The sequence below is a fragment of the Orcinus orca genome, chromosome 18 (assembly GCF_937001465.1).
Source record: "Orcinus orca chromosome 18, mOrcOrc1.1, whole genome shotgun sequence".
NCBI classification, from domain to species: Eukaryota; Metazoa; Chordata; class Mammalia; order Artiodactyla; family Delphinidae; genus Orcinus; species Orcinus orca.
Window position 1 is genome coordinate 25530532 of NC_064576.1, and position 19989 is coordinate 25550520.

Here is a 19989-nt window from a genome sequence, read left to right on the forward strand (position 1 = left end):
TAGAAATGCACAACCTGCCAAGACTGAATCAGGAAGAAATAGAAAATATGAACAGACCAATCACAAGCACTGAAATTGAAACTGTGATTAAAAATCTTCCAACAAACAAAAGCCCAGGACCAGATGGCTTCACAGGCGAATTCTATCAAACATTTACAGAAGAGCTAACACCTATCCTTTTCAAACTCTTCCAAAATATAGCAGAGGGAGGAACACTCCCAAGTTCCTTCTACGAGGCCACCATCACCTTGATACCAAAACCAGACAAGGATGTCACAAAGAAAGAAAACTACAGGCCAATATCACTGATGAACATAGATGCAAAAATCCTCAGCAAAATGCTAGCAAACAGAATCCAACAGCACATTAAAAGGATCATACACCATAATCAAGTGGGGTTTATTCCAGGAATGCAAGGATTCTTCAATATATGCAAATCTATTAATGTGATAAACCATATTAACAGATTGAAGGAGAAAAACCATATGGTCATCTCAATAGATGCAGAGAAAGCTTTTGACAAAATTCAACACCCATTTATGATAAAAACCCTGCAGAAAGTAGGCATAGAGGGAAATTTCCTCAACATAATAAAGGCCATATATGACAAGCCCACAGCCAATATCATCCTCAATGGTGAAAAACTGAAAGCATTTCCACTTATATCAGGAATAAGACAAGGTTGCCCACTCTCACCACTCTTATTCAACATAGTTTTGGAAGTTTTAGCCACAGCAATCACAGAAGAAAAGGAAATAAAAGGAATCCAAATCGGAAAAGCAGAAGTAAAGCTGTCACTGTTTGCAGATGACATGATACGATACATAGAGAATCCTAAAGATGCTACCAGAAAACTACTAGAGCTAATCAATGAATTTGGTAAAGTAGCAGGATACAAAATTAATGCACAGAAATCTCTGGCATTCCTATACACTAATGATGAAAAATCTGACAGTGAAATCAAGAAAACACTCCCGTTTACCATTGCAACAAAAAGAATAAAATATCTAGGAATAATCCTACCTAAGGAGACAAAAGACCTGTATGCAGAAAATTATAAGACACTGATGAAGGAAATTAAATATGATACAAATAGATGGAGAGATATACCATGTTCTTGGATTGGAAGAATCAACATTGTGAAAATGACTGTACTACCCAAAGCAATCTATAGATTCAATGCAATCCCTATCAAACTACCACTGGCATTTTTCACAGAACTAGAACAAAAAATTTCACAATTTGTATGGCAACACAAAAGACCCCGAATAGCCAAAGCAATCTTGAGAACGAAAAGCGGAGCTGGAGGAATCAGGCTCTCTGACTTCAGACTATACTACAAAGCTACAGTAATCAAGACAGTATGGTACTGGCACAAAAACAGAAAGATAGATCAGTGGAACAGGATAGAAAGCCCAGAGATAAACCCACACACATATGGTCACCTTATCTTTGATAAAGGAGGCAGGAATGTACAATGGAGAAAGGACAGCCTCTTCAATAAGTGGTGCTGGGAAAACTGGACAGCTACATATAAAAGTATGAGATTAGATCACTCCCTAACACCATACACAAAAATAAGCTCAAAATGGATTAAAGACCTAAATGTAAGGCCAGAAATCATCAAACTCTTAGAGGAAAATATAGGCAGAACACTCTATGACATAAATCACAGCAAGATCCTTTTTGACCCACCTCCTAGAGAAATGGAAATAAAAACAAAAATAAACAAATGGGACCTAATGAAACTTTAAAGCTTTTGCACAGCAAAGGAAACCATAAACAAGACCAAAAGACAACCCTTAGAATGGGAGAAAATATTTGCAAATGAAGCAACTGACAAAGAATTAATCTCCAAAATTTACAAGCAGCTCATGCAGCTCAATAACGAAAAAACAAACAACCCAATCCAAAAATGGGCAGAAGACCTAAATAGACATTTCTCCAAAGAAGAAATACAGACTGCCAAGAAGCACATGAAAGAATGCTCAACATCATTAATCATTAGAGAAATGCAAATCAAAACTACAATAAGATATCATCTCACACCAGTCAGAATGGCCATCATCAAAAAATCTAGAAACAATAAATGCTGGAGAGGGTGTGGAGAAAAGCATACACTCTTGCACTGCTGGTGGGAATGTGAATTGGTGTAGCCACTATGGAGAACAGTATGGAGGTTCCTTAAAAAACTACAAATAGAACTACCATATGACCCAGCAATCCCACTACTGGGCATATACCCTGAGAAAACCAAAATTCAAAAAAGTCATGTACCAAAATGTTCATTGCAGCTCTATTTACAATAGCCCGGAGATGGAAACAACCTTGGTGCCCATCATCAGATGAATGGATAAAAGAGGTGTGGCACCTATATACAATGGAATATTACTCAGCCATAAAAAAGAAACGAAATTGAGCTATTTGTAATGAGGTGGATGTACCTAGAGTCTGTCATACAGAGTGAAGTAAGTCAGAAAGAGAAAGACAAATACCATATGCTAACACATATATATGGAATTTAAGGGGAAAAAAATGTCATGAAGAACCTAGGGGTAAGACAGGAATAAAGACACAGACCTACTGCAGAACGGACTTGAGGATATGGGGATGGGGAAGGGTGAGCTATGACAGGGCGAGAGAGAGGCATGGACATATATACACTAACAAACGTAAGGTAGATAGCTAGTGGGAAGCAGCCGCATGGCACAGGGATATCAGCTCGGTGCTTTGTGACCACTTGGAAGGGTGGGATAGGGAGGGTGGGAGGGAGGGAGACGCAAGAGGGAAGAGATATGGGAACATATGTATATGTATAACTGATTCACTTTGTTATAAAGCAGAAACTAACACACTATTGTAAAGCAATTATACCCCAATAAAGATGTTAAAAAAAAAAAAAACCACTCAAAATGTACTGCCAAAATGGGAGAATGATAGACCTGTACCCTGAGACCCAAAGACAGCTAACAACTGGCCCACTGCCCTGCTCAGAGGCTGCCTCCTTTGGGATCCTCCTTAACTCGGCTGAGCCAACAAACCCTCAAGCACCAATGTCAGCCAGTTGAAAACTGACTTAGTAGATGCCCTTGAATGGCTTTTCAGTATTTTCATGGCTATTTGTCTCACCTGCCATTTAGACTGTCAGCTCCTTGCAGCCAGAAACTAGCTGGTTCTCCTCTCAAACCCTTGAGCATAGTGATAGAACCAGTGGCTCCCAGGCCAAGGCCATGAAGAGAGGAATTCTGCCTCCAGAAGGCCACGCTATGTTGATATTCAATAAGAAAGAGTGGTTGACATGTGTTTCCCCAGAATGCTGGAGAATAGGATTTGTTATATAGTTCAAGCCTCTAAATATTATTATTCTGAGTCATTGCACATTCACCTTCACAGAATCATAATAACCTGAAGAATTTAGAACAACGGAACATCATAGCCTTCCAGTGTACAACAAATACCTCTGCCACACACCATTTAATGTAAGTGAATGTGCATCTTCTTCCTAACAGAGGATAGAGCTTTAATACCATTTCAGACACAGGGCTCCATCCCCAAAATATACACTGAAAAATTCAGTGTTGGTAAGAGCCCAAATGTCAAAGCCACTCTCAAATAAGAAGGAACTCGCATTTCTCAAGCCTCTAGATTTCCTGAACAAGTAATTCAATGAGGAGACATTCCAGTCAGAAACAACCACATCAGCTAAATAAGTCCCATCTTCCCTAAAGTTCTCTACCTACTTTGAGAAGGTCACATGAAAACAAAAATCAGTGTAGGGTTAAAGTTCCTTTGAAATACTATTAATAGTTGAATATAGCTAATAACAGTCAAAACGTGTTCTAAATCTCTATTTTTATCCCTACATAAGCACAAACAAATAAGATACATAAATCAAATTGTGCTTACTATGTAATTTTAAAACTTTTTGAAAATATGGAGGCAAAACCATATTTAAATATTCATTTACCATATTCATTTACCAAATAAACTACCAAGCCCAATTTAACTGAAATTATCACTGCTACTTACTGAGAGCTTCCCATATGCTAGCCTTCATAGATACTTCATATCATCCAATCCTAACAGCAACTCTTTTATAGTTGGGCACTAAGGTTAATTGCCTGACTCATTCATTCATTCATTCATTCATCTTACTTTAAAACGTTTGAGTTACTTATATGTGCCAGACCCTTCAGTGCTGGGGGTAAAATGGCAGGCAACACCCGACTTGGATTCCAGCCCTCATGGAGCTTAGAATACAGCGAAGGATACAGTTAATAAATGATCACTCAATTATATGTATGTTTGCAGCAGAGAAGGTCAGGAGAGGAACAAGGGAGGTTTGACCTAGTCAAAGGGTCAGAAAAAAGGTTTCCTGAGAAAAAGACAACAGAGATTTGAAAGATAAGTAGGAGTTAACACAGCAAAAGGCCAGAAAAGTGAAAGGGGAGATTGCATATACAGAGGTAATAGTCACAGCAGCAAGGCAGAAAGCAGGGGATGTGCAGTAACAGGAGGCTGGGAAGGAAAAGGGGCTGGACTGTAGGACCAGGAAGTTGGGTTAAGGACTGAGATCTTTAATCCAGGAATAATGAAAAGCCGGGGGAGGGGGTTTGAGCATCAGGGCATCCCGATCAGATTGGCCCCAAATGACCTAGCCTGAACCTAATTCCAGATTTCTTAAACTCCCAGCGTCTCTGGAACCTATTATGACATTTAACAGTTTAACCTTCAGTATCATTTTTTTTTAGGAATGACGGCTAAAAAAACAATTTTTTTTAGATCTAATTTTGCCCGTGCATGATTTTAACATCTTTTAGGGTATAATGCAGGTATGTTGCTGTACTGTAAACAGGGTGTGAAGAATATTTCTCAAAATTGCAAGGGGACTTTCACATAGAACATGAGAGGCGAAAATGGTTCACTATTTGGTGGCTTTCTTGAAGCTATTTTAAAAATGCTTTGTTGAAGGTTAGCAAAGTGCTAACTTCTTAATTTGAAACTACAGATTAGTACTTAATTTTAATTATTAATATACTTAGACTTTTGCCAAATGGACTTTTTCAGTAAAAAATTCATGAGTTTTCTTTTACCTATTCTTTAGCCCCCCATGATCAGCCTTTTTGTTAATTTCTTTATTATATAGTTTGAGAATAGATGTGGATTTTCTTCCAAACACATAAAATTTCCATAAAGATTTCTTTTTTTTTTTAAGATTTCTTTTGAAACTTTATAATATTTACTATTTCAGGGGTTAAAAATCATGGTCTGAACAAACTTATTTCAGTCACTTCCTAATAATTACACAAAACACAGTAGTAATTTGCAGGTTAACGGAATGATTCAAGTTCTGCCATTAAAAAATCCAAAAACTCTTTATTTGCTTTAAGAAAATTAAGGCAAGGGATTTCCCTGGTGGTGCAGTGGTTAAGAATCCGCCTGTCAATGCAGAGAACACAGGTTCGAGCCCTGGTCCAGGAAGATCCCACATGCCGTGGAGCAACTAAGCCCGTGCGCCACAACTAGTGAGCCTGCTCTTTTGAGCCCACAAGCCACAACTACTGAGCCCGGTGACACAACTACTGAAGCCCACATGCCTAGAGTCTGTGCTCCGCAACAAGAGAAGCCACCACAGTGAGAAGCCCGTGCACCAAAACGAAGAATAGCCCCCGCTCGCTGCAACTAGAGAAAGCCCGCACGCAACAACGAAGACCCAACACAGTTGAAAATAAATAAATAAATTTAACAAAAAAAAGGATGAAAGAAAATTAAGGCAAAAAATATTTACTTATTTTAATTACATTCATTAATTCATTCATTTATTGGAAAGCACTTATTGAGTGGATAACGTTTAGAGTGATTTTTTTTTAAAGAATAAGATGGTGAAGAACCTTTCTATTTCAGTTCCAGCCCACTAAGTCCAAGGCAGTCCTGACATAGACTCCCTCAGACCCTTGGAGCAGTCTAGCCTTTCGAAGAGTCACACCCAATACACAGTTTGTATAGAAAAGCTGGTTTATATAACACCACAATATTCTCAAATGATTCACAATTCACTGAAACTTCGAAATACTTCCTGTGCAAAGGAACAGGACAGGAAGAACAAATTGAATCTGCATGCACCCATATTCCATTTACCATATTGAAGATTTTTAGACCTGACCTGTTAACTGAGATTATTAATTCAGGGCTGGCTGGAAGCCTGGATTTTATGTCTTCTGGATCATAAGAATGGCTGTCGTGGAATCTGTTTGATGAAATCTTCCTTAGAGAACAGGATGAACTTCCTATGCCCTTTTGATCACGGGTCCACATAATGGGAAGTATAAAACCCAAAGTTCCTATTTATTCAGAGGCTAAAATCTTCCTACTGCTACTAAGCTTGGCCAGTAATATCCAAATACTCATTTCAATTTATGATTTTCACTTTAGCATCTGGGTTAAAAAGATTCCAAAATAAAGGGATCAAATGTTAAAAACAAACAGAATAAAACTAATAAACCTAGGGCTATTTGGGGACAGGCAAAGCAACAATGCTGTGGTCTCACTGATTAGACTTTCTCTGCACACATCAGTGCTACAAAGAAAGAAGCTTGACTGTAAGGTCAAGGGATAAATATATTGGAAATATAATGAGAAAAATCATGTTGGACTGCAGAGAAATTTTGCCTTGTTACAGAAATTCAGTCCACTTCTGACTTTGCATAACTTGTAGTAATAAAGTGCATGGAGCCAGCAGGAAGACTGATTAACCAGTAGAAACCACCAGGTGGATTCAGGTTGAATATAAGATCTCTGAAAAAAGACCCGACCAACCAGAGCCTCTGGTTTAAGATCAACTCATCAAACCACTTCTCTTACCCAGGGATAACTCCAGATCTTTCCCCCAGTTTAGATAAAAGGACATCACCAAAGAAGGTCAGATGCAGAGATAAGCTGTCCCCAGTCCTCCTAGGGATGTAGATAAGAACTCAAGTGTTCTATTTTGAATTCCTATTGCAGCCACTTCCAGTTCCCTCCAAAAGGTAGCAGCTATAGATTTGGAGATTCAAAGCAATTCAAAAAAGTAAAATGACTACAGTCCTGGCTGTCAAATCAAAAGGTCATTATTGCAAAACCATTTCTTTAACTTAGGAAGGTCCCTCCCAGAAGAGTCCATGCATAAATTGTTTACTAAGGCAATTGGGATACTAAATTGTTACTCGTGGAAGCAGTATACGCTGTTGTATTCTGGGCCATCTTTAAATACGAATACATATATAATTCACCTTGGTTATAAAACTAAAAAAAAATAAAATAAAATAACCAAATAATCAATATTCTTCTTTGTCTTAAAAACACACCATATCACTGCAAGATATCTCTCTGGTTATCAAACCTGGGCCTGAACCAAGTAAGCCCAAGTGGTTTGGTCAATCTCACAAAGAAACTGGAAATAGAGTTGTTTAAAACTACATTCTCCCATTACTAAGACATAAATCAGAAGCTCAGATGATTACGTGCAACCTTGAAAATATCTGACTTAACTTGGCCAACAGACCTACTGGTAAAGAAGCATGTCCACAGTGTCTACCAAAGACTGGGGGAGGCAAAATTCATGTCAGTTTAGAGTAAGAGTAAGAAGGCATGTTACCTGGTCCCTCCAGAGAACTTAGAGGTGAGTACCAGTGTAGCAGGCGTTTCCAAGGATTGGACATTTTTCAACATCAGGGAACAGGAACACGTGTTCAAACATCAGGGCTGCCTCTCTAGAACCCTCCACAGCACGTTTGAAAATGGGCTTCATTGTGAAGTTTTACATAACATCCTTTCAAAATTTAAAGTATCTTCCAAAATTAACCCCAGTTATAATTTTGGCATGTAACATGAGAATCAATTTTGGGACACATTACAATAGCTGCACCAAACACTTCATTGTGTGTGCATGCACACGCATACCTGGAAGCATAATTCCTCTTTGGGATGACAACTAAGTAAACTTTGCAGGCAGAATATAGTGCTTTATACACCACTTCTGAAAGGTAGTAATAATAAATAATAAATTAAATAGTAAGGAGTAAATTAGAAAGACTCCAATAGATTCTCGTTTTTACCTTGTGCTTAAGTTAAAGGGTAAATGTTTTCCCAGCTTGCAAACAGGAGGCTGCTGGGGAAGAAGGAAGAGCTAGATTACATGGGATTCCTTCTAGCTCATGAAAGATAAGTATAAATTCCTAGATTCTTCTCTATTGATTCAGTAAAAATGGAAGGTACTCTCAGCAGCCGGAGGCTTCTAATTTAAATTCCATTTTATACTTTGAACCAGAACAACGTGTTTTCACAGAGTTCCTGCAGCGCTGGGAGCACAGCCTGGGCACAAGTGTCTCCTAAGAAGCAGCCATCGGGTGCAGGGGTTTGAGGAAGCGAAGAGAAGGCGTTTCTTTCACCTGTTCTGCCGGAGACTTGGCCATATTCAGGCAGCGCATTCCCACCAGCCTTGCACACCCTGGTTTTGGCCCCCAAGTCCGTCCCCTCGGTAAAAGCCGGGGTTCTTCTGCACCTGGTACCTCATCTCACATTCAAAAGGAATGTGTCCGAAAAGAGGGTAGGGAAAGCCACCTGCTGTTGCACTTACATAATAAATGTCTTTTTATTCATTGTGAACCAGTCGGCCCAAGGTACATTCTGGAAGGCACCTCCGCCTGCCTTCGTTGAGTCCCGGGTAAGAAAGCACCTCAGCCCCGCGCCGGGAGGGCGGGCGCCCCCTGGTGGCCCGACGGGCCGTGAGCGCCGCGGCGCTTGAGTTCACCCGGAGGCTCAAAAGACTCGGGCGTCGGGCGAGCGGCCAGAGCTGGGGTGGGGGTGGGGGGCAGTCGTTCCGTGTCCTCAGGCCCGGGGACGCCGTGGAGCAAGCGGACGTAGCCCGGTCCACCCTCACCCGAGGGGTGGGGGGACGTAGGCCAGCGCCCGGAAATAACGCATGCCACTTCCCCTGCCACCTCTGGGTCCAAACCTCGGGCGAGGAGAGAGAGCCCTAGAGAACATGGAGAAGGCAGGGCGAGAGCGCAGCGCGGCCGGGAACGGTCCGGGGACGTTCCAGCACGAGAGCTCGGGAGAAGGCAACGAGTGCCAGGGTAGCTGTGAACGGATGTGGGCTGGAGCCGGACCCGGGAAATCTAGCACCAACCACGTTTTCCTAGCACTGTTTCAAGAACTCTAACCCCAGCACGGCGAGATCGCAGGTGCTCTTCGGGAGTTTTGACCGTGCTTCTCTGTAAAGTAAAACCGTTCTGTAAATCATTAGAATCCAACATTAGGAGTGTGTTGGGAGGGGTGTTAATTTCCCACCGGTGCTCTCACGTGCAAGCACGTTTGCTTAGTAAATGAACGGCAGTTAGAGCAGTGCATATGTATGCATTTTCTATCTTTATATACGTATACATATTTTCTTAAAGTGGGAAAACACAGACCACCTTCAAAATGGACAATAGAATCTTCTTGGGAAATGTTCTACGTGACAAGGAGAGTCGGAAATGAAGGGTGACTCTTTAAGTGGAGGAGGACATCTGCAGTGAAACAGCGTGCCCCCTCCCATTTCAGAAGCCCGTGATGTCGCCCTTAGTAATCGTTTATGTGTGTATGACTGAATTAACTAATTTTAAGAAGGCCTGTATTGTACAGTTTCCTTCCGCTGTTGCGTCAAACAAAACAGTAAGAAAGATCTTCAGAAAGCCTCCATCTGTAGCTAACTGCCCCTTTAAAATTAAAATCTAATATTAAACAGAAAAACGACACAATCAAAAGCAAATCCCGGCAAGAGCAGAAGGCACTTGAAACTCGAATCTGCATTCCGTTCCTCTCGTACGCAGCTCTGAGGTGGGAGTGGCGGTTTGTGCTGGTGCCTGGTGTATAATCGGGTTAATCCAGTAGACAAAGAATAAACCAATAGCCCTCCCACCTCACTTCCCGCTCCCCTTCCCCTCCCCCTTCTTCTCTCCCCGTCGCCCCCTCGAGGGGGAACAGAAAAGGGGAGAGGTTGGCTTGCAGTGGATTCCGAATAAAGTCTCAAAACCTGCAACTTGCTTTTAATGCTAACGCTGCGTGGCCCGGATTAGTTTGAAATGTTCATTCCCTTTTCCTAGTGGCGGGGAGAAAGTTCCCTAAGGCCAGCCGAACTAAGGCTCGTCCTCATGGCCCCTGGGGAAACCTTAAGGTCAGTGTTTCCTTGAAACTAGATAAACTGACCCCGCCGTGCCCAGCCCGGCCCCGCGGGCACCCCGCGTGACGGCGCCCGGGCGGCAGGACCAGCCTAGGGACGCGCGGGGCGGCGCAGTTGCCCTTTTGAATGCCTCCTGCGGCTCGGAGCGCTGGCGGGCGCTGGAGTGTGAGTGAATGTAGCCCCGCGGAGCCAATAAGCTGGGACCGGATGCGATATATCCTCTGGGACAACAACTGCTCTGTTCCGCCTCGGATCCACATGACGCCATTTACTGCTGCCGCGGCCGCCGCAGAGCTGCTCCCTGCCTCCTCCGGAAAGGCGAGGGCGCAAGCCAACGGCGGGCCCCCCCGTCCGGGCCCCAGACCCTCCCCCTTCTCCTCCTCCTTCGCACCCACCGCCCCCGCCTCGGCCTCGCCGCCGCGCCTCCACAACGCCCAGTCTGCACCGCCGAGAGCTGCGCGCCGCAGCGCGAGCGGAGGAGAGGGGCCGGCGGAGCGCGCAGCGCCCAGGCCCCCGCGCCCGCCCGGCCCGCAGCCCTGCCGCCCCGCACCCCCGCGCCGCCTCCGCTCGGACGCGGCCGCGGCCGCGCGACTTGGCCATCTGGCTTTAGGTTCCCTGTAAGGCCGTTTTCTTTTCTCATTCGCTCATCTGCCAAGAAAGGAGACTCGCCGTTGGCGCTTTGGCCTCCAGTTCATTGAGAAAAAAGAGGAAATACTCCGCGTGCGCGTTTAGAAAGGGGGTCGCCTCCAGCCCCGAACTCCAGAGTGTTCATCGCCTGGGGACTTCGCTCCGGATTTTCCTCTCCTTTTCTCGTCCAGCCGATTGCTCGGAAGTTAGGCTGAAGCAGAGTTTAGAAGCAAGAGGGGAAAAAGTTTGCATCGGGGCTGGATTTATTTGCACATCGCAGGAAGAAGAGAATCCAACGGAGAGGGGTTGGTGCAAAGCCGCGATCACGGTGAGGCGCGTTTGGCTGGCTCTTCCCCGTCCTGGCTCCGTGGCCGGCGCGTTGTGGGCAACATGGAGTAGGTGCAGCCGGACCGGGAGTGGGGTCTGTCTTTCCTCCGGCCTCCCTTTCTCTAACCCCGCAGGTTTTCCGTGGGGAACCCGGGAGCTGCCCGCGGGTCTGCCTCGCCTCGGGCTCTGTCTGCCTCGGCGGGGGCTGCAGTGCGCGCCGGGTGCAGTGTCCCCGACCCCACGCGCCCGCGCTCTGGGGGGTTGGGGTGGCGGACGGCTCGCGGCGAGTCGGGTCCCGGCGGTGCACTGGCCGCGAATTAGGCGCTGAGAGCGGGAGAGGGAGGGAAAAACACTTTGTGTTTTCCAGGTCGCCGTTGCAGGCGCCCGCATTGCTAACCTGTTCCTCTCCGGGGAAGGCACGTCCTGAGAGAGGCTGTCCCGAGGCAGGGGCGCCGGGGTTACCGAGGGAGCGTGGGTAGCTCGCCTCGCGGGGGCAGCTAGACCTCGCGGGTGAAAAAAGGACAGGGTGCCGGGTGGAGGGAGCCTCCGCCTCTGCTCGGTGTGAACACAGGCGAGCACGGAGCCGGGTGGGAGCGTCGCCCTGCCTGGCGCCGCGTCTCTGCGGTTCGGAAGTGCAGCTTTCTCTTTTTTCCGTTCGCCGTGGTCGGCTTGGGTCATGCTTTTTTTTATTTTTGGAAGATTGGGCCGACCCAGCACAGGAAGAAAGTCATCAAGCGGTCGCGATCGTTTTCCATTACCTGAAAGTAGGTGGCAAAAGTGGCTAAGGTTTTTTTTTTTTTTTTCCCCCTCCCTTTTCCTTTGATGGGCTGATCCACTTTTTTGTTGCTGCTGCTGTTTCTTAATTCGGAATCTTGTGCGTTTTTACAAAGCGGTTTCTGTGTCGGTTTGCCCCACCCTTGCTTGTGCTGAAGTCCTTTCCCCCTAATCCTTAGTCTGATCACACACTGTCCTTAATGGGGGTTTCAAAGCGGGGGGCGGGGGGGCGGGGGCGAGGGAGCGGGGGAAGGAGGGGTGCTGCGAAGGAGGCCAGGGATAAGCAGAAATCTCTCTAGCAAACCTCCTTACCCGCAAAGATGCTACTTTGCACTGCAAGCAAATCTGCGCGGAAACTTTCCAGTTTGGGGATCTGGGTCTTGCACGCCCGGCGTGGGACCCTGGAAAATGTTCTTTCTTTTAAAAGCATTTTTTATTTGACTTTAAGAAGTATATACATGTATATAGATATATATTTTTTCAATATATAGGCGTTTGCAGATTGCAGGCAATGCCCCTTCGGTCAGCGCAGGGTGGAGTCGCCCGGTGTGCATGGGTTAGACCTCGAAGTACCGGCTCTATGTCCAAGGCAGGGCCAGTGCCCCGTGTTCGAGGGCCTTGGCCGCAACGTGTTGCAATGGGCGGTGTGACCTCCGCCTAAGGGTGGAGTGGCTCCCTCTTGGAGCTGGGAGGCAGTTCTCTGGGGTGGGGGAGATTCTATCTGCGAATGAAGAGAGGGGGAAGCGCGCTCTAGCGTTTCAGGGCACGTCCCCTTCCGAGGCGCCCGCGTCCCCCGCCTGTCTGTCCGTCTGGGAATTGTGCGCAGGGGGGCCAGCTTGGCTTCTGGGCTGCGTCAGTCCTCCCGGAAAAAAGTCCCTTGGGGCTCCGACTGTGTGTCCCACCTGCTGGGGACCGTGTCGGGGCGCAGATAGAGCCGATAAACGGAGTGAAAGCAAAGAGCAGCGCGATCTCGTCTAGCCTCTCTGTTGGAACTGAGATCCGGTCTCCAGCTCTGCCTTTTTCCGAGTTGGAAGGCGTGTGTCACCTGCCTGTGTCTCTTTTCTAAAAAGCCAGACTGGATGAAGGTCCACTTTTGCGCGTTTTTAGTCATTGTAGACTTGGTTGGCAAAGGGGGTGGTAGTTTTGAAATTTTACAGAGAGGTGGCGATTTAAGCGGTTACTTGTCAGGATGATAGATTTGAGATGTGACACTTGAATTTTTAAAACACTTCCTGTTACCGCCAATCAGTTTATTAGGTTCTTGGAAATGCGCAAAGTAGTTAAGATTTTGGCAGAATTTAAAATGTTCTCCCAGGCTCTCGGGTTGTACAATATGTGATTCTCAAGTTGTTGGGAAGTTGAAAATAAGTTCCTGTCTTTTTGTTGCTCCTGGTTGTAAGTTTGCTTTATTGTAGTCCTGGCACCTGACAGGATTTGAATTGGTGTGTTTTTAATTCTATTACTTTGTGCTACTGTGTAGTTAATGATAATTCATGATTGTTGTATAAAATGTATGACTATTCCTGGGGGGGGATATTTAGTTTTTTGCATGTCAGATTCATCCTATGAGGTTTTATAAAGTTACAGAATAGTTCAAGGTATTTAATGCAAAAGCAGACTTAATTAAGAACCAAGAATTTCTAGGCTGTATTTATTGATGTTTAAGGCAAAAATGACCATAATAAGTTTAAACCTGTTTCAGAATCTGAAAAGGTATTCAACTTTTGAAAATGTCAGTATCAATGTTATATTCCAACACTACTTTCCCACAGTGTTTTACATGGAACCTGAACCTTGCAGATTTTATGCTTATTTGAGTAAGGAATTGTTACGCGATTGAAACAAAGATCAGCCTGGTGTCACCACACATCACAGGATTGAAGAATTGCTGATGCACAGCCGTAATTTTTACTTTTTGGTACAGGCGTGGCTCAGATGGCTGTCCGAATACCCTCCACAGCAACTCCGCTTGAAAGCCTGTTTCTCTGGGGGAGGTGGGGAGTGAAGAGTTAACTCAAGGGGGTGGAGAGTGGGAAGTATCCTGGAGTGTAAACCGTCTCCTTCCTCTTGGTTTCCGCAGGAATTCAGATGTGTTCTAAGCCTGCTGGGGTGAGCATACTTCCAAGACCTGATGGAGGCCAGAGCTCAGAGTGGCAGCGGATCGCAGCCCTTGCTGCAGGCAGCCCGTGACGGTGGCAGGCAGCGTGGGGAGCCCGACCCCAGAGACGCCCTCGCCCAGCAGGTACACGTGCTGTCTCTGGATCAGATCAGAGCCATCCGAAACACCAATGAGTACACAGAGGGGCCTACTGTGGTCCCCAGACCTGGGCTCAAGCCTGCACCTCGCCCCTCCGCTCAGCACAAGCACGAGAGACTCCACGGTCTGCCTGAGCACCGCCAGCCCCCCAGGCCCCAGCACTCACAGGCCCACGCTTCTGCGAGGGCCACTCTGTCCAGGTCCGTCAGCACAGTCAGCTCGGGGTCTCGCAGCAGTACTAGGACAAGTACCAGCAGCATTTCCTCTGAACAGAGGCTCTTGGGATCATCCTTCTCCTCGGGGCCTGTTGCTGATGGGATAATCCGGGTGCAGCCCAAATCAGAGCTCCAGCCAGGTGAGCTTAAGCCGCTGAGCAAGGAGGATTTGGGGCTGCACGCCTACAGGTGTGAGGACTGCGGCAAGTGCAAATGTAAGGAGTGCACCTACCCAAGGCCTCTGCCATCGGATTGGATCTGCCACGAGCAGTGCCTTTGCTCGGCCCAGAACGTGATCGACTACGGGACCTGCGTGTGCTGTGTGAAAGGCCTCTTCTATCACTGTTCTAATGATGACGAGGACAACTGTGCTGACAACCCGTGTTCCTGCAGCCAGTCTCACTGTTGTACACGGTGGTCGGCCATGGGCGTCATGTCCCTCTTTTTGCCTTGTTTATGGTGTTACCTTCCAGCCAAGGGTTGCCTTAAATTGTGCCAGGGGTGTTATGACCGGGTGAACAGGCCTGGATGCCGTTGTAAAAATTCAAACACAGTCTGCTGCAAAGTTCCCACTGTCCCACCCAGGAACTTTGAAAAACCAACATAGCATCATTAATCAGGAATATTGCTGTGATAAGGATTGTTCCCTTTTTTTTTCTTTCTTTTTTTTTTTTTTTTTAACACACACATATGCAACCAACTAAACAGTTAGAAATCTTGGCACTGTTGATAGAGGGTTGGGATATCCTTTGCTATTTGCAGTGAAATGCTTTTTGTCCATGTGCCATTTTACGCGTGTTAGAATTCAGCTAATGGAGCTCAGAGTATGTGATGCAGATCTTGGCAACCTACATGTTGCATAAGCTAAAGCAACAGACACTCCTAGGCAAAGTTTTTGTTTGTGAATAGTACTTGCAAAATTTGTAAATTAGCAAATGACTTTTTTTCCCCGTTGTTTTCTCCAGAGATAATGTGCTATATTTTTGTATATACAATAATATTTGCAACTGTGAAAAACAAGTTGTGCCATACTATATGGCACAGTCACAAAATATTATACTAATATGTTGTACATTCGGAAGAATGTGAATCAATCAGTATGTTTTTAGATTGTATTTTGCCTTACAGAAAGCCTTTATTGTAAGACTCTGATTTCCCTTTGGACTTCATGTATATTGTACAGTTACAGTAAAATTCTACCTTTATTTTCTAATTTTTTCAACATATTGTTTAGTGTAAAGAATATTTATTTGAAGTTTTATTATTTTATAAAGAAGAATATTTATTTTAAGAGGCATCTTACAAATTTTGCCCCTTTTATGAGGATGGGATAGTTGCTGCAAATGAGGGGTTACAGATGCATATGTTCAATATAAAATAGAAAATATATTAACGTTTGAAATTAAACTGAGCTGGATTGTCTTATTTTACCTTTTCTTTTGTTTTTTGAAGTGAAAAACCATTTTATGTCAAGGATAGCACTTCAGTGAAATTGTTTCACTTATCTATGAGATTATCTTACGGTTGCTGCTTTAAAGTAGAGTGGAGATTTGGTGATTTTCAGAGATAACTCTAGCCATCAGGAGAGAAATAGCTGAGCGCCTGACTCAATAGTATAAATCGTATGAGGGCTCATTTTCAGCTCCTGTTGTTTTACTGATTTGCAGACTAGCCTTTGTTTTGCAGGTTTAAAAAAAAAAAAAAGTCTTATTCATTCAGGAGACTTCCCTAAAAGATGAACCATTAGACTTTTTCTTTATATACAATATTAAGAATGAATGTCATAAGGCTAATTCAGGACCAGAGAAATGAGTTCATTTCAACAAATATTTATTGACTGTCCTCTGTGTGTCAGGCACGCAGTATACACAGATCAATGCTTATAATTGAGGCAAAAATGTTTTCTTGACTTAGCAGATCATGGCTCTGTTTTTTCCAGTCTCTTTGGTTTTAGACTCTTAAGTTTATCACCATGATACCAAGTTCCTTATGTTAGGAAAGACATGGAAAACATAACTTGTTTTGGTTCAGGCACTGGGTATCATGAAATTTCATCCTGTATTGGTCTAATAATTCAAGCACAAGCAGGCCAACTTGAGAGGCCCTGTTGTATTTATTTTATCAAATTATCCAGAAAATTGTTAAATTTTACACTGGGAAAAAGATGCAGAATGGCAAAAAAGTCAGTGTTTGCGGTTATCTTTTGGACGCAAACACAGCAAGCTGCTAAAAGCCCATCTTGACAAATATTGGGTTTTCTTACTTGTAATAAGTCACTTGATTAATTAGTCACTTTATGGCTGATTTTTTTTTTTCCCAAAGCACAACCTTTTGCTGCCAAGAATCACCGGAAGTCTAGGAAATGATTTACCTGACATTATTGTTTAATCTCTCGTTTCCTGTTCTAAGGCTCCTTCTCTTAGGTTAAGAGCTCTTAGTACAGGCTGTCTTCTGTTTTGTTTTTTGAAATTGGCTTTCAAGAAACTATATAGCCTCCTAAACCAAGACATTGCTATAAGGACCTTCAGTTTCCTCTAAGCTTTCTCCAAAAAAAACCCCCCAAAAAACACAAGGGTAAATCAATTTAGAAATTACTCTTAAGTTTCAACTCTGGGATACTGAATGTTGCAATTCTAATACTCATATCTAACCATTATGGTCTAAGAGGAATTAAAATATTGAAAAAAAATAGGACAGGGTTTCTTATTCATCACATAGTTTTCAGGATTTGTAAAGCACAAAAATTTTGACTCCCGGTTTCTGACTGTATCAGAAGCTGCCATACGCACTGAGAACTGTTTTGTGTAGAAACTGTGAGAGGCCTTTTTTTTTTTTTAAAACCACATGAGCAGCTTTCAAAGTGTTACATAGACAAATTGAATCAGATGCAATTCGGTGTTTATTGAAGATGTAGAATAAAGACCTCTTTCCATGGTTATGGACTCAATCTCTGATCGTGTGGCCTAGGGATTTGCATTTTTAATCATTCCACTAGTGATTATGTACAGTTTGAGAACTACTGACCTAGATATTGCTTTCTAATTTAGCTTTTTTTTTTTAATGGATTCCATTGTAAAGCATAATTCACGAGTTTGAATGTAGAACATAGTGATAAACCAGCTGAAGTTAGAAGAGGACTTGGTGTAAGTATATATGAAGTCTTGATCAAAATTATTTAAAGATAAATAAGGAAAATTGGATTCCTCAAGAAGCTTCTAACTATTAAATGTTGAATTTGTCTATAAACCAGTATAGAATTCATTTTCAGAATATAAAGAATGTTTCTATCTAAACAGATTGAAAACAGATGGTGCTCACTCTTCAGTGTGTTAAAAGAGTTTTTAAATATTCCAGGTCATCTCACTGAGGTAAAGGAATAATCACCTCAAGTTCTTTTCTTTTTTTTTTTTTTTGCGGTACGCGGGCCTCTCACTGTTGTGGCCTCTCCCGTTGCGGAGCACAGGCTCCGGACGCACAGGCCCAGCGGCCACGGCTCACGGGTCCAGCCGCTCCGCGGCATGTGGGATCTTCCCGGACCGGGGCATGAACCCGCGTCCCCTGCATCGGCAGGCGGACTCTCAACCACTGCGCCACCAGGGAAGCCCCTCACCTCAAATTCTTAATCTCAAGTTCGTGAAAATTCTTCTTATAAATACCAGTTGATAATGCAATGGCCATTATTCGGATATTGCGATAGATTAAAAGTATAATGATACAGCCAACATTAGTTGACCCCTTACCATTTAGGGGCCTCTTAACTATATATTTTTCTGGTTTCTTACCTTTTTATTTTTTTAGAAACCTGTGCATTCTCTATATTGAGATTCATTTAAGGATGACAACTTGATTGCTGTTACTGAAAACAGTCATTTATGTGTGTTGAGGAGGAGACTAAGGCCCTGCCAGGTTTCTCCATGTTGGAGCATGCTCTGGGCATTGTCTGTGAAGGAAGAAAGCCAAAACCAAATACAGGTACTCTCAACCAAACTCTGCATGACTTTTTTCTCCAATACACCTTTGTCTCAAGGACTGCTTGCCTCCAGGATATATAAGATAGTGATAATGTCAGATAAATGAGTTTGCTCTTTGCACAGTGCAGTGAGGTATTGGATAGACAGTTGATGGGTTTAATGCTTTTGAACGTATATGTCAGAACTTTCAAGGGTTTAACGGGTTTCGAGTTTCACTTGTAGTTATATCCAAATCTGGCCGTTTGCCTTCCTCTCTTAAATATGCAGAAGGACCAGGATGTACGTGCAAAAGTCTCAACTTTGAAAATGGGTTAAACTGTGTAGATCGAAAACATTAAGTTTGTCATCTTGTGCGCAATCTTTTACACTACTTTAGTAAAGAACAATAAAAATAGGCATTAACTAGTTACATCAATACTGTATCAGTATCCATTCTTTGGTTTTCAATATTCATTAAGACACAAGTTATGTTAATTTCTACTTTAATTAGGCCAGTTGCCTCATTTCTCTGCAAGATACCAAGGGTGGGTCTCCAATGATTGAAGACTAGAGCAGAATTTTAAAATCAGGTCTGTCTGATTTGCCTGAACTGATCGTTAGAGTGAAGCTTTACATCTGGAATGTTTAACCACTGGTTTAGCCATTCATGGGAGGATAAAGCTGTCAGACTGTATTCTATAGTTGCATTTTATTTGGATATCATACACCACCTTCCTTACATCATGAGAGACAACCATTTGAATAATGAGAGATAAAATGTGAATTCCACTAATAGTGCACCTCTGGTCAAAATTAAATTTAAGATACTCATTTAACTTGTAGTTGAAAAAAGAGAGAAAAATATCTAGAATATATGTTATATAGAATATAATACACATTATATATTCTCTATATAGAGAGAATGTAAAAATATATAGAAATAGAGCAAATTAAAAAAGATTAGCACTTAAACCTTTACCAAATGTTTCACATTTTTATTTAAAACTGCATTTTGATTGACCTAAAGAAATTTTAAAAGCCAGTCTTACTTGGCAACTAATATTTTTTTAATAAACTATTAAAGGAGGTTAGAACGAAGCCTGTTTGTTGCCTTGGCCTCTGGCTTGGCTACATGGGGCATGTAAGGCTTCAGCACACCTTGAAGGAGTCAATTTCTCAAAACAGTTCTAATGCACACAGAAGACATGAAAAATTCGGCTGAATGCAAGAACCACACTCCCCACCCCTGGAATGGAATTTGGGTCCCCAAAATTAGGCATTTCAATTGAACACATTTTTTTTGAATGCCTACTCCTTAACCATCACAGGGCTAGTGGCTGAAGTACAAAAGGAAAGGGTTAGCGACTCTAATGCAAGCCAGGACTTTCCACAGCAAAGGCACAAGCAAGGTGCTATGAGAGACAGAAAATGGGTAAAGCACTGATGCGTTCACGATGGGTTTGATCTCCAAGGCTTTGCAATGGTTACAGATAGTTAAATAGGCACAGAGTTTTTTGCTGAGTCAGAGGCAACAGAATTCCCACTACTCATTAAATAAAACTGTGTTCACCATGCTCATATCTTAAATTCTAAATGAAATGTAGAGAGGAATCCCTGGTGGTCCAGTGGTTAGGACTGCAA

General features: G+C 43.4%; 1 protein-coding gene across 2 annotated transcripts; it reads left to right on the forward strand.

The window, feature by feature from the left end:
• Positions 1–11014: 11014 nt before the first annotated feature.
• SPRY2 (sprouty RTK signaling antagonist 2) lies at positions 11015–15805 on the forward strand. Of its 2 annotated transcripts, none has more exons than XM_033400086.2 (2): positions 11015–11153; positions 14007–15805. In XM_033400086.2, the coding sequence occupies exon 2, from the start codon at positions 14058–14060 to the stop codon at positions 15003–15005; it is 948 nt and encodes a 315-aa protein (XP_033255977.1). In that variant the 5' UTR covers positions 11015–11153; positions 14007–14057; the 3' UTR covers positions 15006–15805. The 2 variants fall into 2 exon arrangements, with proteins under 2 accessions (XP_033255977.1, XP_004276881.1); XM_004276833.3 differs by lacking the exon at positions 11015–11153 and adding an exon at positions 11780–11916.
• The last annotated feature ends 4184 nt before the right edge of the window (positions 15806–19989 follow it).

Coding starts and splice junctions, on each gene's coding strand:
- SPRY2 (XM_033400086.2), top strand. CDS start 14,058: ATGGAGGCCAGAGCTCAGAGTGGCAGCGGATCGCAGCCCTTGCTGCAG.